Source organism: Episyrphus balteatus, chromosome 1, assembly GCF_945859705.1.
Source record: "Episyrphus balteatus chromosome 1, idEpiBalt1.1, whole genome shotgun sequence".
NCBI classification, from domain to species: domain Eukaryota; kingdom Metazoa; phylum Arthropoda; class Insecta; order Diptera; family Syrphidae; genus Episyrphus; species Episyrphus balteatus.
This window is the reverse complement of record NC_079134.1, coordinates 9,592,647-9,618,218: the sequence shown is the minus strand read 5'-3', so window position 1 is coordinate 9,618,218 and position 25,572 is coordinate 9,592,647. Positions and strand designations below refer to the sequence as shown.

Genomic DNA, 25,572 nt, shown 5'->3' with positions numbered 1-25,572 from the left:
GAGCCCGTTTTTTTGGATTTATACTTTTATAATTTTACAATTACAATTAATTTGATATGAGATAACAGTGAAAAGATGTTTTTTTCTTCTAAACACGTTAAAACTTTTGATCTAGAGCACAAAATTTAAGTTTAATTCGTTTGCTGATAATATTACCTTTCATTTGATATATCAAACATAAATAACTGTACGTGCTCTAAAAGTCACACAATCTTAATTTGAGAAACTTGAAAAATACATCAAAATACTTGTGGAGATTTGTTGCCGATGACCAGCCACCAGGAAATACCGTAATCTCAGTTTGAAATTTCGAAATGGTTGGCTTTTAAAAATTCTTCCTTTTTTTGTAGGCATCGTAGAAATATGATTGAAGCATCATATAAAAGGTGAAATAATAAGCTTTCATTTGATATAAAATTTGTTATAGGTTGTAATTTAAAAAAACTGGATTTAATGGTGTTAGAAGAAAAATAAAGATTATTTTTATACTTTTTGCGCATTGTAAAAATTTAAATATGGGTTTATTCCTTAGGAACATTTTTAAGCTTTTTAATGGTGTAATTTTTTTTTTTTTTTCAAGAAAAATTATTTTTTAAGGTTTCACTCCTACCACGTGTGAATTGCACACATGATTTTTTTAAATTTCTTTTGTAAACTAAAAAGATTTAACAAATTTGTACCCAATAGAGCCCTTTTAAATATTTATCAGGCTTTAAATCCTAAAATAACGTTTGTCCCATATAAAAAACGTTATTTAAAAATTTTAAAAGCCTGTTAAATGTTTATGAAATCGGCCAATAATGCATTAAACAAATAAAAAAGAATAAATACAATTTTTAATAAATTGCAATTTTATGTTTTAAGGAAAAATTTGTTACTAAAATATTTGGCCCACACTTTTGTCAAATGGCCCTCAAAAAATTTCGAAATGGCCCTATCTGCTTTTCTCTTCGCGGCAACGCTGGGCTTAACAGCAAGTTATGATTTGAGTTCAGTTCGTTGATTCGATAGCTTATGTCAGTCACAATTGGTTCACGAGTTCTAAATTGTATTTTGCTGTCGATACATTTATGTACAAGCTATCACATAGCCTGTTGATCTGCGTTTTCATTTAGATGCTGATTCTTCTTCAAAATTATCTTTCCCTATTTTTAAACGCCCATTCCTCATCTCATTGCACTTTTATTTAGACTAGAAAGTTTAAATTATAAAAGTCTGTATTCCCAATAGTCCCGCGATGTATAATTTGAATAATTTTTAAACTCGTTATTGTCTACATTTGTTTTTTTTTTTTTTTTGAAAAAGTCCACACATTTAAAAAAAAAATAAATAAATAAAACTTCACAAAATAACGTATTTATAAAACACAAGTAGACACGCCAGAGAATCATTCTAGGTATCTCTGCTCAGAGTTTATGGAGGAGTTTAAAAAAAAAAAGAGTAAAAAGCTAATTAAATTTGAAGCCCCTCATGAACGCTGTTGTTGGCAATGACGACAACTATATACAACAGAATGATGACGATGACGACGTCAACCAACAACGCGGCAGCGGAGCCATAAAAATAAAGATCCACTCAACAAAAGTCTATAGACTTGAAGCATTAAGTTAAACGTTCCTGACAGTCACTGTCCGGAGCAGTTAATTGAGTCTGACTGGTGAACAGAGAATAATACTGTACTGAAACGACTGGAACTGAAAACTGCTCGAGTGCATATGGCGCGACGCAGTTCTAGTGGCAGTTATAAAAGGAATCTATTCACCGTTAACATTTTTATTTACTAGCATGCCAACGGTGAAAAAGTCCTTGAACAAAAAAAAAAAAAAACAAAAACGAAAAAAAAAAAATGAATTACACCGGGAACATTTTATGAAACAAAAATACTAACCAACAAGTTGAAGGACCAAAAGGACAATTGCAAAAAAAAAAAAAAAGAAGTATGAATCGCACTCTCAACGCAAGCTGCTGTCGACTGCAGCGGAAGGATGTGGCTGAAGAGTTAGTCCGCTTTTTTTTTGTGGAAATTTTTTCATTCTTTCTGTTTGGAGTTGTTGGCTGACAGCCGAAAGTTGTCTGCCGCTCTGCACTGTATCATAATACTACTCTCTCATAGCGTAGCCTAGCACTATTGTTCCGGCCAATTGCCAAACCGCCAGGGCTTGTAACTCAACAGGACACTTGTAAAATGTAAAAAAAAAAAAAAAAATAAAACTCTCTGCCATCGTTTTAATGCTTAACTACTATGAGGTTACCATATACGATGGCAGTTCGTGGTGGCAGTTGACGGTCTTTCACCGCTTGTAATGGCATGTTAAACAGGAGGGCGGTCAGATGCCCAGACAGTATGCAGACAGTTTTTTTTTTTTTTTTTTTTTTGGGAGTTAGTAGAAGTAGAATACTGCTGAGTGGTTTTTTTTATTTTGCACTGCGGTTTAACTTGGTGTTAATGTTTGTGTCATGTGTTTAGTTTTGTGTTTATGGCGAGAGATGGCAGCGACCGACACGTTGATGGGAGGGCTTCAATTGTGATGCGAAAAAGCTTTCAGTGAAACATTACACCTAATCTGTTGAACATGCACTTGAGAAAGGGAATTTAAATATAAATCCTTAAATGTGTTGGTGTATATAAGCGCTTAAGTAGGTTTAAGCGTTAAATTGCTTCGTACTTGTTAGGTTTAAAAAAAAAGAACACCTCAAAATTGAATATAGCTACTTAAATTTTTTTTAAAATTTTTTCCACTCTCGCACTTTCACAGTGCGACAAAAATTTCAATTAAAAATTAAAAATAAACTATTAGAGATACAAAAATCTTCTATAGCTTATTTGAAAGATAATAATCTTTTAATAGGGTAAATAGGGGTAAAACAAAATTGCAAAAAATTGGCTATTTTCTAAACGCGATAATGTAAAGAGTTGAATTTTTTTTTAATCGATAGATAAATTTATTACAAGACTGCCAATGACATTGAAAAAAAAATCCGAAAAAATTTCAACGTCAAGTTATAAATGGTTTTCTAAAACTAAAACATGAAGTAGACCTTTGACGAAGTAGTGATTATAGGTAGGGGAAATTTTGTTTGACAATTTGATAAACGTCATTCGAAAGATAATAATAAAAAAATAATCCCTGCGTTTCGAAATATGAATTTTTGAAAAACACCTACTTATTTTGGGGTATTTTTGAGTTAGTTTTTTTTTTTTAATTTTTCGTTGCGTTCAAAAAATCTCCAGCTGATAGAACATGTAGTCTATGATTGTACGCATACATGTGCAAAAAATTGGTATTTTAAAATGATTTTTGACCGAATAACGGGAAAGACAATTTTTTTGTCCCAAGTTTTTTTACCGTTTTTAAACGTTTTTTATTTTTATCTTTTTTTGTCAATAGATAAATGAATGAAATTAATATTTTAGGTAGATAATAAACAGGACTATATCTGTGCAAAATTTCACAATTTTGAAATAACGGTAAAATAAAGTTCTCTTTTTCAACAGATAATATCTTTTGATCTAGAGCAGATACAAATTTGATTTAACTTTATTGAGCATTCTGATGATATTAACTTTCATTTGATATATCACAAATAACTGAACACTCAATACAAGCTACACAATGTTAAATTTAAAAATCTTCAGAAATACCTCAAAACATCTGTGGAGATCTGTTGCCAATGACCGGCCACCAGTGTGGGAAGTACCGTATTCTCAGATTGAAATTTCGACATGGTTGACTTTAAAAAATTCTTACTTTTTTTGTAGTCATCATAAAAATATGATTGAAGCGTCATATGAAAGGTGAAATAATAAGCTTTCTTATGATATAAAATTTAATATAGGTTGTTAAAGAAAAAAATTAATTTAATGGCGTGAGAAGATAAAAAAGAATGATATTTTTTATTTTTTTTTTTATGAAAACTGATTGGGTTCAAAAAATTCTAGCTCTTTTTGTAGACGTCGCACAGACTTGGGCGATATAAATATTTTGAGCTGAAATAATATAAAATTTATTATAGGTTGTTATAGGTATAAAAAAAATGAATTTTTGAGATTTTTGAGTGATGAAAATGATTTTTTTACTTTTTTCATACGAAGTGATTGTTTTTAATAAATTATTTTAATACTTTTTGAGCATTGTAAAAATTTAAAAATTTATTCTTTACAAGAAATATTTGGCTTTTTAATATTATAATTTTTTTTTTAAGCTTTTAAAATAAAAAAAATTAATATAAATGAGAAAAGAAAAAAAGGTAATTTTTGTTAGATTTTTCTTGTAAATTATGATTGTTTGAAATAAATAAACGGTTCAATTGACTCATTTTAAACAAAAGCACACAACTTGTTTTCTTACGACGTTATCACGTAAAATAATAGTCCATAAACCGGCTTTACAGACAACCTCTTTTTTTTTTAGAAAAAAAATAATTAAATAAATAAATAAAGAAATCCAATTTTTTTTCACACATATCTTAATAAATTTCGCCTATGAGTCCTGTAAGTTTGAGTTTTTTTTTTCAACCTTCCAAAAACCACTCAAAAATTCATATTTCAAAAACTTAACCCTTCTGGAAGACTTCCTAAAAGTTTCCATAAAAAAAAAAAACGAAAGAGAGTCCATTGAGGCATAAGTCAGAAATTATAAATCTATAGGTCAACTTACTTTTTGAAAGTGCTCGTTTATTGCAGCATCTCATATTTTAATATGCAATATGTTTGTGCAAGAACCAGCTCTTCTGTTTAATAGCTCAGAAATAGAAGCATTTGCATTAGAGGTTCACATTTTCCAATAAAAAAAGTTGCGCATACGCAACAGTGATCATCTATGTATGTTAAATTGCAACAAATAAAAAATCCTAACGCTGCAAAACATTAAACCCATTTAATATTTTGAACTTAAGGCTTTGTAGTGTTGGCAGCAATATTCAAATTACTTATTATATCCATCTAAAATTCATAGTTCTTTGACAAAACAACTTTATTCAGTTTGTCACTTTCCATTGAAATTCCTCTATAGTTTCAATCTGTTTAATTGAAATACTCCTTCTCCATTTCCATCAACATTAAAAAAAGAATCCAATTAACCTTAAGTTTTAATCTACTCTCAGTCGAGATTCTTCCCAACATTCCTGAAAGGCGATTGGCGTAACAAAAACTTTAAATTGAAAACATAAAATACCAATCTGTAATCAATTCGCATTGGTGATTTTCATTCGTTATTTTTTTTACCCTTTTTGCTCTCAAAATACTTGGTGTCCTTGACTTGGCTGTTATCCTTGGTCCTTGTTATATTGTAGCCAAACTATTGATTCGTTCTTTCCAGGGTTAATGGCATATGTAAAGCCATCGAGTTTCACGTTCTGCATAAATTAACAAGGTACCAACTCTTCTCTCAGTAAAATAATTTAAAAAGCGGGGATTTAGTTCAATATGACTCCGCAGACCCTATTGATTTTTTGTATGCAAAAAAATAAAAATAATAAAAAATATGAAATTCACGAAAGATCGAAAATAGTTTTACCTATACCTAGCTCCAAACAACCAGAGTTGCATTTTTTCGTTTTTGGTATTCAATGTCGTTTTTTTTGTAAATAGGTGTGGATGTGCAGTGCAGCTATGTTGAATGTATATAGAATTTTATGTTCAACATCGGAACTATTTATTTTTTATAAAAGAGCTCAATCTTTCTTCGATGGGGCTGCTATAGAAGCACAAGTTCCCCTAAAATGTTGCACTCCAGTCTCCCAAACTGACAATTTTATTACATCTCCCTTGGAAGTTGCGCTGCAAGTTCTTTTTTTTTATGTTTAAGGCTCCAATATTGGAACTACATGAAAATAAACAAATCTAATAAATAAAGGGCTACTCATTTCATTTTGTATTATTCATTAATCATTATTCATTATTCATTATTCATGATTCATGATTCATGATTCATTATTCATTATTCATTATTCATTATTCATTATTCATTATTCATTATTCATTATTCATTATTCATTATTCATTATTCATTATTCATTATTCATTATTCATTATTCATTATTCATTATTCATTATTCATTATTCATTATTCATTATTCATTATTCATTATTCATTATTCATTATTCATTATTCATTATTCATTATTCATTATTCATTATTCATTATTCATTATTCATTATTCATTATTCATTATTCATTATTCATTATTCATTATTCATTATTCATTATTCATTATTCATTATTCATTATTCATTATTCATTATTCATTATTCATTATTCATTATTCATTATTCATTATTCATTATTCATTATTCATTATTCATTATTCATTATTCATTATTCATTATTCATTATTCATTATTCATTATTCATTATTCATTATTCATTATTCATTATTCATTATTCATTATTCATTATTCATTATTCATTATTCATTATTCATTATTCATTATTCATTATTCATTATTCATTATTCATTATTCATTATTCATTATTCATTATTCATTATTCATTATTCATTATTCATTATTCATTATTCATTATTCATTATTCATTATTCATTATTCATTATTCATTATTCATTATGTTAAGAGCAAGAACATGCAACCAAATCTTGGCTTTAATATATTTTGACAGAATGTTTGGGGCATCCTTTTGGATTCTTTTCGTCCTTGTTTGTACAATATTGGCTACTCCCACCCCCTTGTTTTAACGCTTTTATTATTTCTGTGCATACATTTTAGCAAAACTTCAAATTGATAGTGAGTAGTGATGAGAGTTGGTAACTGGGGAGCGGGTGAGGTGATGGTGGAGGTATTTGTAGGAGACAAACTCCGGCTGGTCCTAGGTTGCTCCAATTCACCACCAGTTATCTGTAAAAACTTTTGAAATAATATTTTTAGCACACGTGTGTGTGGGTGGATTTGTTACTATTTTTTGCTGTTGTTATCCTTACTGCAGAGAAAAATCGGATAAAATTTGAATACATATTTTCATTTTATTTTTACTCTGTGTCCATTTTTTGTGCTCATGTATGCATGTTGCAGCTTGCAGTTATTTAAAGACTTATAGTGAATTTACTTTCAGTGAATTTGAACACAGACGCAAAAAATGAAAAAAAAAAAAAATCAAAATTAAAAAAATTACATTAAAAACGATAAAGTTTCAGTTTTTTTTATTTTGTTTTGTAAAATTGTGCGGCTATGCGAGGGTGTGTGATTGGGTGAGCTTGAAATTGCTTGAAAACGGATACGGATATGGCAACGAAGCAGTGGTGAAGAAAAATTATATGAGCGTGGAAGTGATATAGTTTTGTTTTAATTTTTTTTTTCATTTTGCATAAAATACAATTTTCATTTTTAAAAATATATAAATGCGAAAATCCGAAGAGCCATGCAAATATTGAAATTTACAAAAAAAAAATTGTAATATGATTGAACGGCAACGGAATAAATTTTGTTATCTATATGCTACGTAGGTGTTGGCGATACAATTTCCCTTTAATAATATTCTACTAGAAAATTTAGACTTGGAAAGTAGTTTTTTTCGTCATAACTGTTTTAGACAGGTAATATGGGATAGTGGATTTGATTTTATTATTTAGGCAAACAAAAAAAGTAGTGGTGTATAAAACCTTTTTTTATACCTAGCTTTATACTGATATAGAATTTAGGTGCTGGTGCTGAGGGAATTTTTTTAATAAAAATAACACTGGTCAACAAAATTAAACTTTTTTTTTGCCACAAGAACCAAAATATACTTTTCTAGTAGTTTTTGGGGTGCTGAATCCGAATCTGAAGTCAGAAAAATTTGATTGGCCTTCGTTTTTGAAATATTACCGTTAGAAAATGTCAAAAAACGTAATTTTGGCTGTTTTCAAGGTTCTGTTTTTATGTGGGGTAATTCATTATAAACAAATTTGTAACGGTAATTTTAAGAACAGATATTCTTCTTTCAAAAACTGTTTAAATTTTCCCGATATCTCTTTTATTGCTCGAGATATCTTAATTTTCATTTAATAAGTCAAAAAAAAACTAAACTTAATCTAAAGTTTAAGTCACTGGTCACATAATTTTTGCCACAAGAACCAAAATATACTTTTCTGAAGGTTTTCGAGTTGCTGAACTCAAATCCGCAATCAGAAAAATTCTATTAGCCTCCGTTCTGGAAATATAACCGTTATAAAAAAAACCGTTTTTTGCATTTTATAACGGTAATATTTCAAGAACGAAGGCTAATAGAATTTTTCTGATTGCGGATTCGAGTTCAGTAACCCAAAAACCTTCAGAAAAGTATATTTTGGTTCTTGTGGAAAAAAAGTTTAATTTTGTTGGCCTGTGTTGTTTCTGATTCAAAGACCGCTACTTTAATTTTAAATATCTCGGGCAATAAAAGAGATATTGGAAAGATTTAAACATTTTTTGAAAGAATAAAACTAGCTCTTATAGGAACCGTTACAAATTTATTCACAATTAATTACTCCACATAAAAACATAACCTCGAAAACAGCCAAAATTACCTTTTTTGACATTTTCTAACGGTAATATTTCAAAAACGAAGGCCAATCAAATTTTTCTGACTTCAGATTCGGATTCAGCACCCCAAAAACTACTAGAAAAGTATATTTTGGTTCTTGTGGCAAAAACCTTGTTGACCAGTGTAATCAGAATGTGTATGGTGTGAAAAGCTTGCAGGAAAAGAATTAATAGTGTTACATTTTACTCAATCAAAAAAAAATTCTCTTCTTTTTTTTTGTGAAACTGGGCGCTAACCAACCCTAACAAAGGCACGTACTTTACATACTGCGACGACAAATAAAAATATCGTATTTCAACGGGAAAAAATTCAATTGGATGAAGCAAATGGCAAGGTAGAGTAGTATGATAATAAATCTGGAGTACATACACTCCTTAGTCTCGTGGGAAAACAACTTTATTTAGTATTTTGAAAGAACCTTCCATTATTTCGACCTACCTGTTAGTTCTATTGTACTATCGTCCTGTACATGTATAAAATTCAGAACCTTATGCTCAAACTAAAATTTAAGAATCATAACGCGGGTCGTTTGAAGGCCATATACCTCGAAGATTCTTGCATTTCAGATATTTTTATGCTGAAATGCTCTTTGGTTTCTTTTAATAACAGAGCTATTTGCATTAACATAATTAGACCGATTCAGTTTCGCAAGATTCTTTGACTTATGTCACTACCAAAGGAATTATAGTTACATTATAAAAGTAGGGTAACCAAAGGAAGTTCTTTCAGAATCTCATATTTCAAAAATGCTTTTTTTTAACTTAGTTTTCAAAATTACTATATTACAATCGTGTCTACTAGAATGAGGATTCAATAAAGTTACACATATTTACACTTTTTGGTTATTAATTATTATTGATTAGGTATTGCTCACATAACATTTTTCTGAAAAAGAAAAAAAATGTTAAAGATAAGTGGGACAAATCTAGCGAGTGGCCCGACCTGGTATCGAAAAAAAAATAATTTTTTGGATCACACTAATGTCCAGCCACGTAAAAACAGAAATTAAGAGGTTTCTAAGAAAAAAGTAAGTTTATTAATTTCTTGAAAACTGCAAACGGTTTTCTGTTTTAGTTTAAAAAAATCTTTATTAACATAAAGTTTTTTTTTTTTGACTGTCTCCCAAAGACTTATTCAATTTAAACGAACTTTTAAAGTAAAAGCATTTATATGACCTTAATACAAATCAATTACAAATAAAAAAAAACCGTATTTTTTTAATTTTAGAAAAAAAACTTGAAATGATTTGTATAATAAATCAAATTTTTGAAAACGGGGAATTGTGTTTTTAACTTTTTTTTAAATGTTTATTAATAATAAATAATAAAAAGGCATACTAACTATATTTAATTTATAAAAAAAAAAAAAATCAAATGGTTCTGAATTTTATTTTCTTGTGTTTAATTACACTTTTCAACAATGTTTTTGCCACAAGAACCAGAATATACTTTTCTATAGGTTTTTGATGTGCTGAACTCGAATATGAAGTCAGAAAATTTATATTGGCCTTCGTTTTTGAAATATTACCGTCAGAAAATGCAAAAAAAAACGTGATTTTGGCTGTTTTCAAGGTAGGTATGTTCTTACGTGAGGTAAATGGAATCAGGAACAGGAGCTGGGGTGTTCTGCAAACCTCTCAATATTAGAGAATCATTCAGACTCCCAGACGATTGTAGTGTCTTTCAGGCTGAAATTTTTGCTATAGAGAAAGCGGCAGAATTGGTACTCAAAGAAAAACTAATCTCCTCGGAGATTACATTCTTTGTGGACAGTCAGGCTGCTATCAAAGCTCTAGACAGTGAGACAATAAGATCCAAGGCGGTTTTAAACTGCAGGAAAAGAATCAATAGTATTTGCTACACTAACCAAGTTAAACTCTGCTGGGTTCCTGGACATAGCAAAATAGAAGGGAATGAAATAGTGGATGAACTAGCTAGGTTAGGCTCAGCATCAAATGAGAATATTAGCATCCAATTAGCAAAGGGACCAGATATCCCTATCGGTGTGCTCAAAAGGAGAATAGACCTATTGACTAGAGAACAAATCAATAACACCTGGAAAACTAGGGACGATTGCATTATTTCTAGAAGTTTATGGCCCAAAACCAATGAAAAAGAAACTCGGTATTTATTATCCCTGAGCAAAAAGAACATTAGAGTCTTGATAGGTGTACTAACGGGTCATTGTGCCATTGGCACAATGGCTATTAGAATGGGTGTATTTGCACCTGATTTCTGTAGGAGCTGTCAAGATGTAGAGGAGATAGAATCCATTAAACACCTGCTCTGCGAATGTCCAAACCTCCAAACAAACCGACTTCGTTTCTTTGGAACGAGGTTCGTGGAAGAACTGGACGATCTAGCGCAGGTACCAATGGCTAACATGAGAAAATTTATTGAAAGTACAGGATGGTTCGTTAATGAGCCAGTCTTTGTAAACCGATAGACCAGTTTAGGAACATCATTGCGATTTTTAAAATAAGAGGGTATCACAATGGACCAACAGGCCCCCGTGTATGCAGCAGCTTAGCTGTGCACCACCCTATTAACCTAACCTAACCTAACCTACGTGAGGTAATTCATTATGAATAAATTTGTAACGATGTCTATAAGAACTGGTTTTATTCTTCAAAAACGGAGGCCAATCAATTTTTTCTGACTTCAGATTCAAGTTCAGCACCACAAAAACCACTAGAAAAGTATATCTTTGTTCTTGAGGCAAAAAAAAGTTTAATTTTGTTGACCAGTTGAACAATAATGTATTAGTGGATTTGTTGCTAATTGGACTGCACGTCCTCTTTATTGCAAGATCTTATTACGACTGACAGTTTTGGTTGAGGAAGAAGGAATTAAAAGCTGAAACACAATCACGCTTTGCCGTCGATTTTGACAACTGCGAAAAGTTCAACTATAGGAAATCTGTGTATCCTCACACAATGACGCTTTTCTTACGTACGCTTTTTTTTGACAAACGTAAGGAAACGTAAGAAAGCGAGCAAAAGTTCAACCAGACTGAACTTTTGCTCGCTTTCTGACATTTAACAGACATAGTTACAGTCACCCACATTATTATTGCGCCAAATGTGAATAAAAAAAAAAAATTATTGCAAAACTATGTGTGTTTTTTAATTTCTCTATATAGATTTTGCACAAAAAAACGACATCGAGATATTTTAAATCAAAACAATTTACGTATTAAAAACAAAAAAAATTTAATGATGTTTTAGACTGAGTTTTATTGTTAAAAACAATATATTTTGATTGGTTTTGTTTTTATAAATATAGGATTAAAGAATAAACAAATTTATATGCATTTTTAAAACACATTTATATCCTTTTTCATTTTTCCACAATTAAATCAAGATAAAGACTTGGCCCAATAATTTTGTGAGTGAGTGTGTTTTTTTTATTTGACAGCATAAAAATCTGCTGTCAAATAAAAAAAACACACTCACTCACAAAATTATTGGGCCAAGTCTTTATCTTGATTTAATTGTGGAAAAATGAAAAAGGATATAAATGTGTTTGAAAAATGCATAGAAATTTGTTTATTCTTTAATCCTATATTTATAAAAACAAAACCAATCAAAATATATTGTTTTTAACAATAAAACTCAGTCTAAAACATCATTAAATTTTTTTTGTTTTTAATACGTAAATTGTTTTGATTTAAAATATCTCGATGTCGTTTTTTTGTGCAAAATCTATATAGAGAAATTAAAAAACACACATAGTTTTGCAATAATTTTTTTTTTTTTATTCATATTTGGCGCAATAATAATGTGGGTGACTGTAACTATGTCTGTTTAGTGTCAGAAAGCGAGCAAAAGTTCAGTCTGGTTGAACTTTTGCTCGCTTTCTTACGTTTCCTTACGTTTGTCAAAAAAAGCGTACGTAAGAAAAGCGTCATTGTGTGAGGATACACAGATTTCCTATAGTTGAACTTTTCGCAGTTGTCAAAATCGACGGCAAAGCGTGATTGTGTTTCAGCTTTTAATGAAAAAGGAGATACACACACACAAATGTTCGCTGATCGCCTGTTCGTTTGAGATGTTGTGTGTGTTGAGAGGCTTCTCCTGCGAGTAGGCACGGATTATTTAACACGAGTGTTTTTGTCACTTTTTTGCCATGTTCACTTTTCAAGAAAATGTTTGCACTTTCACTGTCTTTAGCGGCCTTTATTTTAAAAATATTTATTTGTAGTATGTTTTTCAGCGTTGCAGCGAAGAAAAAAGCAGATAGGGCCATTTCGAAATTTTTTGAGGGCCATTTGACAAAAGTGTGGGCCAAATATTTTACTAACAAATTTTTCCTTAAAACATAAAATTACAATTTATTAAAAATTGTATTTATTCTTTTTTATTCGTTTTATGTTTTCATAAACATTTAACAGGCTTTTAAAATTTTTAAATAACGTTTTTTATATGGGACAAACGTCATTTTAGGATTAAAAGCCTGATAAATATTTTAAAGGGCTTTATTGGCCACAAATTTGATAAATCTTTTTAGTTTACAAAAGAAATTTAAAAAAATCATGTGTGCAATTCACAAGTGGTAGAAGTGAAACCTTAAAAAATAATTTTTCTTGAAAAAAAAATTACACCATTAAATAGCTTGAAAATGTTCCTAAGGAATAAACCCATATTTAAATTTTTACAATGCGCAAAAAGTATAAAAATAATCTTTATTTTTCTTCTAACACCATTAAATCCATTTTTTTTTAAATTACAACCTATAACAAATTTTATATCAAATGAAAGCTTAATATTTCTACGATGCCTACAAAAAAAGGAAGAATTTTTAAAAGCCAAATATGTCGAAATTTCAAACTGAGATTACGGTATTACCTGGTGGCTGGTCATCGGCAACAAATCTCCATAGGTATTTTGAGGTATTTTTCAAATTTCTCAATTTAAGATTGTGTAACTTTTAGAGCACGTACAGTTATGTTTGATATATCAAATGAAAGGTAAAAGCAAGCGAATTAAACTTAAATCAAATTTGTTTGTCCTCTAGATCAAAAGTTATAACGTGTTTAGAAGAAAAAACATCTTTTCACCGTTATCTCATAATTTTGAATATCAAATTAATTGTAATTTTGTAAAATTATAGTTTATTGCATCTACAGTATAAATATCATTCATTTATCTATAGAAACAAAAAAGTTATAATGAATTGATTTTTCCTGTCGCTTTTTCGTTTCATCGTGTTTCAAATCACTACGATACTAAAGAAGTTTTCACTTCAAAAAATTTCAGATTTACATTTTAAACTTTAAATTCACAGACATCTTTTAGCTTTGAGCCACTTATTAAAAATATGTAAATAAAAAGAACTGACGTGAGAAAAATCAAATTACTAAACGAGATAAATTAATGAATTCATTATACATAGGTACCTACCTATTTATTTGTGGTGGAAACACATTGTAGTTGCAATGCATCGCGATGATTTATATTTAATTTTGTAAAGCGTTTTAATTATAACTAAGCACGATATGAAGATAAATGTACTAAAATTTGGATTCGTGGGCCATTTCTAATTGGCCCGGGCAAAGGGCCAAAATATAAAACAGGGGGTCAAATGGCCCGATCGGGCACTTTGTGGCAACGCTGATGTTTTTGCCATTCGATTAAAAATGTTTTTTTATGTTTGAAGTCAATGTCAATTCGTTTCCTTAAATAATGCAGGAAATCTTTTGTTATCAATTAATTTCAGAACTAAAAAAAATAAAGAAAAAAAAATAATTTTGTTCACAAAAACCTTAATTGTAATTTGAAAAAATACCATACGACAGCTGCAGTTTTATATTCATAGATGTTTAAATAATTTTAATTTCCGAATTTTTAATAAAAAATTATCAAAATCGGAGTTCCTAAATATTAGCTGCTTTCCTTTGGAAATATTTATCTACTTTTTAGTACTTAAAGCTGCTTTGAACTACTTTTTCAGTATAGCAAAGTAGATCAAAGTAGTTTTAAGTACTAAAAAGTACCTAGATAAATATTTCCAAAGGAATGCAGCTATTGCCATTTTTATTTAGCTAAAACTTACTCCAAAAAAATATAATTTTTAGAAAAACATAAAATTAAATTAAATTATTCATCATCTAAAAATTAATTTTAATTTTTTCATTAGTATAATTTTTTACATTTTTTTACATACCTATTCTTATTTTTAGATCTTTGACCACTTAATAAAAACAAAAATAACTTCAATAAATTGAATCGTCACAAACTCTAAAAAGTATCACACTTGTGTTCCACACCAAAACCACCTGTTGTATCCGCCTTAACAAATTGATCGTAACTCAACGAACCTCAAAGCTCCACTTAAAACCCCAAAAAGCTCTGCGACTCACACACGCACACGATCATTTTGATAAAAGCCCCCGCTATGGAATTAATCAAATAAAATTACTGGAATTGCTCCGCATCAACTGGAGCCCACTGGAACGCACATCGATATCTGGTCTCCACCGCCTTTTATCTCTCTTCGCTTTTAGTAGGTTTTGTTCTGTTGGTGAAACGCAACGTTTTCGTTTCAAGTGCATAAATTATATTGATAAAAAAAAAATTACTTCTCAACTTTTTATCACAATTTAAATTGGATTAATTTAAATTCAATTTTACGGATTTAATTATAAAAATATAGAAAACAGAGCAAACGGTAATAAATTGTGTAAATTTATATAAAATTTGATCAAGAAATTGAAGATTTTAAATTGATTTTGATCAGTTTTTCATTTTTTGGGTTGGATGTATTCGTAAAAGCAGACGTGGTCTCAAAAAAAGTTTTTTCATGTTTTTAATTATTGCTAGATAATTATTGTATCTGAAATGAATATTTTTACATTTGCGTGAAGGGAATTTAAAGAACAAGTGATTTTACTAAAAAATTGCAAATGAAATTAATTATTTTTTGGGCAAAAAATTGATTAAAAAAAATGTCTGAAAATGAAATTTTTTACTTTATGTGTCAGCTGACCTGCAGAAAGGTCTTGTGATTTAAAAGCTCAACATTTTTTTTTGGAATGATATAGCTTTCCATTCTCTAAGCTGTGAGAGAATGGAAATAATGATTTTGATTTCTGTCATGTGCTCTATTGACGATATGCTGTCAAATCAAATTGAATGAAATATTTTATTAATTTTAAGAAAAATAAATAAGAAGTTTAAAAGAATGAAGATTCAGGGTTTTTTTTCGGTTTGAATTGAATTTTCTTATTTTTGCATTTTTGCAATATTTTTTCGATTTTTTCTATTGTCAGCTGATTTTATATTGTCTTGTGATGGCATTTAGTTAACGCGTACTTATTTTTTTGAATGCTTTTTATCTAAGGTCTGCTCAAAGTTTTTGATATAACTACTGAAAGTGGCGGCGACACGGGAGTTAGGTCTTCACTCATATTAATAAGCTCATTTGCGAAAACAACAACAAAATTAAAAAACTGTATGTACCTTCGGGTGACTCCCTTGACGTCTCCAAAATTATTTTGAAGCTGCGATATTAATTTTTACTTTAAAAATATTTTCGCTTTTTAAATACAAGTTAATATTAATAAAACAAACGTTTTTTTAGAACATGAAATTTTTCTTTTAGAAAAAGACAAAAAATACTTCCATTTTGCATGTTCGTCTTAAATAGTTCACCAACTGAAGTTATGTAATGAAATCGTAAGTATTTGTTGACATTTCAAGTTTTTCGAAATTAAAATGAGAGAGATCAGCTAGATTTTTTGGTTATTCAAAAAATTCATGTTTGGTTTCACTTTACTTCATTTAAAAATTAAATTTAAAACATGAAAAATAATGAAAAAATAATCTTTTTAAAAATTTCGAAAATTTTAAAATTTTTAAAAATTTCTTAACACATATCAACAGTCATTGACAGTTACTTGCCGGAAATTAGAAGAAAAAGCTAATTTTAGTTAGTTTTTTATATTTCTATTTAACTACTCATGATTTTGCAATAAATAAGGACCCTAACAAAAACATACATTTCATACAATTAATGATTTAAACAGCTTTGTTATAATATTTTGCAGTTTTTATTGGTCCTCTGCCAAAAAAAATCTGCGGTTCCCAAAATTGTTCATGTACTTTATAAATCTAAAAATCAATTTTATATATTTAATACAACAATCAACAGCCAAAATGTGTATGCATGCATACCCCTACTATTTTCTTATTCACTCAATATATAGACTATGTAAAAAAATTTGTTTTTGATGTGCTAACATTTTTATAATACATTTTAATTCAATATTTGTTAATATAGTATTTTTTTCAAAAAAAAAAAAACACTTGTACCTTTCAAATTTGTTTGATGTCCTTTAGAGTAGTTTGTTGATTATGTTATTACGAAAGCAAACGCCTTAAATAAACTTAGCTATGATATCTGACCAAATTCACAATGAATAGAATTCTAGTGTTAAAAGTCAAAAAAGTCAAAATTTAAGATTTTCCACAAAATACACGTAAATTTTAGTTTTAATTTTCAAAATTTGTATAACGCAGTTTCATTTTATGATATTTCAAAGAACAATAAGCAAATTTATCAGAATTTAACGATCTGCAAAAGTGCATATTGCGATGTAACTGTCACTCAGCGTTGCCAGATTCCCCGATTTTTCGTATTTCTCCCGATTTTTTGAGCTGTTTACGATTGCCCGATTTTGTGTTTAAAAATTAGGTTTTTTCCCGATTTTCAATTCAAAAAATTATGTGCTACCTTAACATCGTCACTTTTTTCATAGAAACATTTAAAATTTTATTTTAAAGTTGGCAGAACTTCACTTAAATGTTTTAAAAATTCCTTTCGTCTTATTTGTTTCCTTTTTTTTAATTTTTTGTTGGTTTTAATCTATCAAGAGTAACAAAAAGGATCATTCCACAATTCATTATCGACAGACGATATCGTTATGACGATAATCTTGCTTTACTTAAAAGCGATAGTTAATTTATCAGACGATATCGTTTTGACGATTGAAAAATTTTTTTCTGTCTGGTCAATAATATTTTTAAAAATGTCTTCAAAACGGCAGCGCTTATTGACGATAGGTAAAGATCTCGTTTTCATTTATTTGTTTTTTTATGGATATTTTCGAAGTTTTTAGGATTTTATTTCATTATTACACCAGAGCGGGCTTATAAAAATATTTTTTATAAATGCATTTGTCATCCATTATAAAGAAAATTGCATTGTATGAAATAAAATTGCTTTAAAAAAATGTTAATAAATTTAAACTGAATTAATGCAAAATATTTTTTCGTATTGGTTTTTTAATTCATCCAGGTACAAGAAAAAAAATGGAAGATACCTACTCAAATTCTGAAAATATGGTTGAATAAATACGAACAAATTAGTAGTTTAACACGAATATTAAGCTCTCTATACATACCTGATTCTAAATATTGCGGGACGAAATGACAACGTTGCACTTTTCCCAAGATTTTTCTTTAAAAAGAAACGTTTTAAAATCGTTAGACAATTCAAAAAAAGCGACAAATTTAATTAACTTTTATTCTACTAATGCAAACAAGAAAATTCTCATTTTCAAGGACTATTTAATTTAGAAAATTTTTTACACATACATACATAATATGTATAAGATCTGGGTAAAACAGAAATATTTCTACTTTTTACAACATTATTAAACTTTTTCCTGTTTGGGTATTCAAGAACTTTGAAGTTTTAAAGATTTCAAATATTTTTGAAGGTTCTCAAACTGTGATGTGGCAAAAAAATTTTTGTGAAGCAAAAAAACGGGCAACCACGTTAACAATTATCGTTTTTTTTCGATTTTATCAATTCAAAAATTACGGAACGACACCCCCCAGTTTAAAACTCAAAATATTTCAAAACGACAAACAAGGTCGAAAACAACAAAGAATTCTTTTTACTCTAGTTAAATATTAAACCAAAACACATCTCAGCCTTTGCTCATGAAATAAAAAATGTCTAGGCCGGAATTTGATCCTTATTGTTATTCAACTCAGAACTTGATGGCAATGCTATACAGGAAGTTTTCTATCGAAATTAAAGATTCTGTTTTATTTAAAATCTGTTTTATTTAAAGTCTTGATTTTTTTTTAAATTTTTACTGATTCCCCGATTTTCCCCGATTTTTGATGTGGTAATCTCCCGATTTCATAAAATATTTTATGGCAACACTGCTGTCACTTACACGGGTGAAAAAGTTGAATTTAGTGACCTATCTTGTTTCACCGTTGTAAGTTAGGTAAAAAAAAAGATACTTTCATACCAATTTTCTTTTTTGCACGAAGGCGAACCTACTTAATATTAATTTAAAAATGGCCAAAAATAAAAGCACTTTAATCTATGTATCTATGACTGCGCTTTTTACAGTTAAGTATGCTTAAAAAAACCTACAAAGCTTCTATTCCATCGAATCGCTTATTGGTTTAATCGATCGAATTTCTGCAAACAAAATTAAAGGATCAAAATTTTGATCATGATCATAATCATTAAAAAAGATCAAAATGTTTATTTTGTTCACTTTTTCTATTCATTTTTATAGATAAAAAAAAATGTTTGAATTTATTGAAGAAAAGAAAAATAAATTAAAAAAAATTTTTGTGAAAATAAAAAAAAAAAATTGTGAATTTTTTTCTTTTTTGCATAAATTCAAACATTTTTATCAATAAAATGGAATAGAAAAACTGAATCAAAATTTTGCTCTTTTTAATGATTATGATCATTAAAAGTCAAAATCTAAATGCTTTAATTTTTTGCAAAAATTCGATCGGATATAAAAAAAAAGCGGCTCGATGAAAAACAAACTTTGTAGGGTTTTTGTGGGTATTTTTTGTTAAATTTCAGAACGACTATTTTTTAGGGAAATAGAGTCACTTAAAAAACCTCAATAAATTTGGAATTTTTTGTATCCCCTAATTTTTTTTCATATGTGATTTTAAAAACAATATCTTGTTGACGTATTACTTGAAAAGAGATCCTTTTTTACAAAACCAGTTAATTTAGGGGGCATATACTTTGTCTTATCGTAAAAGTTGCTTTCAATATTAAAGATTTTTTGAAATCAGCAAATTTTTAATTTCATTTTATACAATTCAATAAAACCCTAAGAATTGTTTTAAATACAAAAACATCCTTCTAAATACGGTGGAGTTTCAAATAATGAACTTAAACAGAAAATACAAAAAACAATAGATAGAAACTCGGTTAGTTTCTAACTACTATTGTTTTTTGTATTTCAAAAAGTAAGACAGAAACAAATCTTCCCGAAAATCCAAGTCAAATTCCACATTTTTTTTAAATGTTGAAATTTTTGTTTGAAATTCCCCGTCCAACTAACTACTGTTGTCTTCTGACTTTTTTCCCATAATGCAATTTTCACAAAAAAAAAAAACACTGTTTTAAATGCACGAATATTCGTCAAAACCCTCAGAATCACAAAGATTAAAATCGTTTCCCTTTATCATAATGTAAATTACATTACGATTTTTGAACTTTCAGAAAACTGTGACATGTTCATATTATCATTTTTTCCAAAAATTCGTTTTTGTTTCAACAAAATTATAAATACTGAACAAAAAATGAAAAGCTTATGAAATAATGAACATTATTATGTTTTTTAGCAAAAAATAATTCATAATGAACATGTCCTTCAAATAATGAACAGTTCATTATTATAATGAACGGATGGTCACTGTACTTATAAACGGATTCAACCTCAAATAGTTTTTTATTTATAAAACTTTCCAAAAAAATTGCAGGCCACTAAAAACGAAATTTTAATCAACGCAAAAAAAAAACAAAGTTACAAAAAAATTCATGTCAAAAATTCATTTCAAAAATTGTCTTTGAAATCACAATATTTTTTTATTTAAGTAGAACCTTATTTGCCACATAACATGTAATTTTTTAATCAAAATCGTTGAGAAAAAAAAAAATCGGTCTTATGAAAAGTACCGTAAATTTGTGTCTCGGATTTTCACAAACGGCTAGAAGTAATCCAACCAGATCCTAAATTTTTTTAAATTTCGGATTCATTGTTTTGAACGTGAGGATCTTCAAAAACCGCTTTTTTCAAATTTTAAATTTTCTTCAAAAATTTTTATTGAACTATTTTAATTTCAGCTTAACTAAACAACAACAAAATGTCGAACTTGAAGTGCTTTGAAGATGAAGACTCCGAGTCTGTATACGGACGTGTCTTTGCCGTTTCTGGTCCCGGTAAGTTACTATTGAATCAGTCCTAGATATTAACTTAAATTAACTCAAAAACTTTTTCTTCCATTATTACAGTCGTAACAGCTGAAGCCATGTCTGGATCAGCTATGTACGAGTTGGTGCGTGTCGGTTACTTCGAACTTGTGGGAGAAATTATTCGTCTTGAAGGTGACATGGCCACCATTCAAGTATACGAGGAAACATCCGGTGTCACTGTTGGTGATCCCGTCTTAAGAACTGGTAAACCACTTTCCGTAGAATTGGGACCTGGTATTATGGGAAGCATTTTCGACGGTATCCAACGTCCATTGAAAGACATCAACGAGCTCACCAGCTCCATCTACATTCCAAAGGGTGTTAACGTTCCTGCTCTGTCACGTACAGTTGCATGGGAATTCAACCCTCTCAACGTCAAAGTTGGCTCACACATTACCGGAGGAGACTTGTACGGTTTGGTGCACGAGAACACCCTCGTCAAGCACAAAATGATTGTTGGACCTCGTGCCAAGGGTACAGTTCGTTACATTGCCCCAGTTGGCAACTATCACGTCGATGATATTATCTTGGAGACCGAATTCGATGGTGAAGTCACCAAGCACAGTATGTTGCAAGTCTGGCCTGTACGTCAACCACGTCCAGTCACAGAGAAATTACCCGCCAATCACCCCTTGTTGACTGGTCAACGTGTATTGGATTCATTGTTCCCTTGCGTCCAAGGAGGTACCACTGCCATTCCCGGAGCTTTCGGTTGTGGCAAGACTGTCATCTCCCAGGCTTTATCCAAGTACTCCAACTCTGACGTCATCATCTACGTCGGTTGCGGTGAACGTGGTAACGAGATGGCTGAAGTACTCGGTGACTTCCCCGAGTTGTCAGTTGAAATCGATGGTGTCACTGAATCCATCATGAAGCGTACCGCTCTTGTTGCCAACACATCCAACATGCCTGTAGCTGCTCGTGAAGCCTCCATCTACACTGGTATCACTTTGTCCGAATACTTCCGTGACATGGGTTACAACGTATCCATGATGGCTGATTCCACTTCCCGTTGGGCTGAGGCTCTTCGTGAAATCTCTGGTCGTCTCGCTGAAATGCCTGCCGATTCCGGTTACCCAGCCTACTTGGGTGCCCGTTTGGCCTCCTTCTACGAACGTGCCGGTCGCGTTAAGTGTTTGGGTAACCCAGAACGTGAAGGTTCTGTGTCCATTGTCGGTGCTGTATCACCTCCTGGTGGTGATTTCTCCGATCCCGTCACATCAGCTACTCTTGGTATTGTCCAAGTGTTCTGGGGTTTGGACAAGAAATTGGCCCAACGTAAACATTTCCCCTCCATCAACTGGCTCATTTCGTACAGTAAATATATGCGTGCCTTAGATGACTTCTACGACAAGAACTTCCAGGAATTCGTTCCACTCAGAACCAAGGTTAAGGAAATTTTGCAAGAAGAAGAAGATCTTTCCGAAATTGTGCAACTTGTTGGTAAGGCTTCGTTGGCTGAAACCGATAAGATCACTCTCGAAGTTGCCAAGCTGTTGAAGGATGATTTCCTCCAGCAGAACTCGTATTCGTCGTACGATCGTTTCTGTCCCTTCTACAAGACCGTCGGTATGTTGAGGAATATCATTGCCTTCTACGATATGGCCCGTCACTCGGTTGAATCGACAGCACAGTCAGAGAACAAGATCACGTGGAACGTGATTAGGGAAGCCATGGGTAACATTATGTACCAACTTTCTTCAATGAAATTCAAGGTAAAACAATTTTATTTCGAGAGTTTTTGAAGGTTTTTTAAACTTTTTTTTATAAATTTTAGGACCCCGTTAAGGATGGTGAAGCTAAAATCAAGGCCGATTTCGATCAACTGTACGAAGACCTGCAACAAGCTTTCAGGAACTTGGAAGATTAATTAAATTAATTTTTTGTTTCTTTTACCTACTATCGTTGTTGTAATATGTAGCTTGTTAAATAGTAATTAAAAAAAAAAAGAAGATGCCTAAGTCTTAATGAAAATCCTAAGCAATATGTAAAAAAATGAAAAAAATATGTGTCCTGTTTTTTTGGTTGCGCACAACTTTATTATCCATTCCCGAATAAGAGTAGCAACATTGTGTGTATTTTTTTTTTCTATATTTCGTTTCGTGTCTTTTATAAATCTATTTTTCGTTTTTCCGTCACAAAAAATGTCCTTCCAAAAAAGAAGAAAAAAGAATTCTATGAAAGTATCTATATAAAAAAATGTTGCTCAGTATTAAAATGCACAGAAAAATATTTAAAAAAATAAAAAAGATATTTTTTTTTTCTTTTTAAGTTGTTTACTTATTTGTGAATATAATCTATATAAACACTTTTAAAACTGAAAAAAAGGCGAAAATAACTTAATTAAATTTAAATAAATTGTTTTCGAAATATGAATGTGTTTTTATTTTTTATTAAAGTTTTTATTAAAAGACTTAGAGCAGCTCTGGGAAAAACAGTACGACTGTTCCGGCCATTAGACACTTGGAATTTATATCTGCATTGCAAATAACAACAAACACAAAATAACTAGATGTTTCTGTGGCACTTTTTTGCAATGTAGGCTTAAAGTGATCATAGTTGTATGAGTGTAAAAAAATTAATGAAAATTTAAACTAGTCATATCATATATTATTCCGAAAAATATCTGAATTTTGCAGTCTTTTAGGGTTTAAACCAATAAAGACGAGTTATTGACAAAAACGATATAAAACGGGTGCAGGGAACTAACTTAAAGGGAACTACTTTCACATGGGAAATAACTTCACCTCTAGTGGAAAACAATTTCACTTTTTTCTGGTGTAGTAACGTGGTAACGTCCCAGTTAAGGTGAGAAATAAGTTCATCGAGAAATTGTGTGAAGATATTTCCCACCTACATTTAGATTTGAAGAATATAAAAAATTTGAGCACAGTGCAAAAAGTTAAGTTTTATGCAATTTTCTAAAGAAAAATAACAAATACATTTTGAAACTAATCATAAGATTTAAAAAATATAAAAATTCTTTATATTAATAAAGTATGGAGGGCTCATAGCTGTACTGAATCGAGTCACAAAACAGTTAATTTGGAGAAATAGAGAGTTTAGATTAATACATTGCCTTTGATTGCTATTGAAATGATTAGTAATTTAATCGTTATCTTAGAAACAAAAAACTTTTTGGCACAGCTCTTTGTAAACCTTAATAAAGTTTACCCTTGCGTAGAAATTGGCACTAGATATTGATTAGTTCACTAAAGTTTTTAGCCCTCTATATGTTTAATAGATTTTAAAGCAAACGTTTTTGAAAAGATTCATAAAAGGAAAAAATTTACGGGAGTTTTGAATTTATAGATTTTCAAAAAGGACATAAAAATGAAATGTGGAAACTTGAAATGTGGAAACTTGAAACGTGCTTACCATAATAACCGTTTGTAATTAATTGTTATTATTTAAATTAGTCTTACTAAACTTTCAGTCAATTACATTTTTGAACCCCAAAGTGAAAAATTTGAGAATTTCAATGTCAAAATCCAAACGCGAAGCGCAAAAAAAATTTGCCCACAGGAGAATTAATTTTGATGTGTGAAAATAAAAAATTGGCGAGAATTTTTATTTTCACACATTCACATTTTGATTCACATTTTGAATCTCGAAAGTAAATTACAACAGCCTATATTGTATTTAAAAGTGAAATTAGTTCCCACACTCCGTGGGTAAAAATTTAACCCAAAAGTGAATTTCGTTCCCAGGAAAAAGTGAAATTGGTTCTCACATTCAGTGGGAATTAGCTTCACTAGAAAAATGTGAAATTATTTCATACTAGAGGTGAAGTTATTTCCCATGTGAAGGTAGTTCCCGTGAAGTTAGTTCCCTGCACCTATAAAACGGCCTCTATGAGCTGTTTGCTGTAACTAAACTTAAGGACATAAAGCGACAGTTTACGAATAGGAAGAAGTAGGGAATAAGATTTTAGGTTCTACTTAAATATTTAAGTTTCGTTTCAGTAAATGGGTTTAAGCTTATAAAATTTCCTATGATTTAAAAAAAAAATCGTATCTGATAAACTAATGGTTTGCAAAATTTTGCTCTTGAAATTTCTTCAATTTTGTCGATAACCAGTATCTTATTCAGGACTGTATTTAGTACTAGCAGGATAGTCAGCGGTTAATTTTGAACTTCATAAGCCTACCTACATATTTAGTATGTATTTGTAAAACTGTATTGAACACTTTGTATTCGTTTTCGATAACGTCAATTAAAAAAAAAAAAAAAAAACTGAAGTTTTGGCAAATTCAGTAAGGTTTATTGGATTGGGTAGCTCCAAGTACTTACTCTTATAATAAAACCTTTGTAATTTGAACGATTTGGTTAGAAATCAGAAAAAAATAAAAAAAAAATCATGAACAATTTTTTTTTTGAAAATTTGAATACACACTATCCTTTTAAATGATAAGAACTATAATTGTGCTTGGTTTAAATAAAATTGAGATTCGCTTAAAAACAAAAATGTCAGTTTTCTCAAAAACTGGCATCGCCATATTTCCACTACCTGATTTTTTTTTTGAGAAAAACTAACAACGCAGTTTGATTAAAAAAGCCTAGTTCAATATGTACACCAATTTTAATCGACATAGTTTAGGTATACTCTTTAAGTGATATATAAAAAAAAATCAACCTTGGAAATTACCAAATTTACAAGTTGAAAAAAATTTATGATGTGACGTTTTTAAGATATAAGAAGTTCAAAATGAATTTTTATGTACGGAACGTGACGTCATCGATTTTTTTTTTTACTTCGGATTTGAATTTAAAATATTAAAATCTATTAAAAAAGTATATTTTTG

General features: G+C 29.9%; 2 protein-coding genes across 2 annotated transcripts; both read left to right on the top strand.

Annotated features, from left to right (window-relative positions):
- Window positions 1-10,112: 10,112 nt before the first annotated feature.
- Window positions 10,113-10,961, top strand: LOC129907011 (uncharacterized). The gene has a single exon (XM_055983042.1). The coding sequence runs from the start codon at window positions 10,113-10,115 to the stop codon at window positions 10,959-10,961; it is 849 nt and encodes a 282-aa protein (XP_055839017.1).
- A 4,050-nt stretch (window positions 10,962-15,011) lies between these two features.
- Window positions 15,012-22,943, top strand: LOC129906960 (V-type proton ATPase catalytic subunit A). The gene is made up of 4 exons (XM_055982956.1): window positions 15,012-15,184; window positions 20,639-20,734; window positions 20,807-22,482; window positions 22,545-22,943. Exons 2-4 carry the CDS (start codon window positions 20,659-20,661, stop codon window positions 22,635-22,637), a joined length of 1,845 nt encoding a protein of 614 aa, XP_055838931.1. The 5' UTR covers window positions 15,012-15,184; window positions 20,639-20,658; the 3' UTR covers window positions 22,638-22,943.
- Window positions 22,944-25,572: the final 2,629 nt, after the last annotated feature.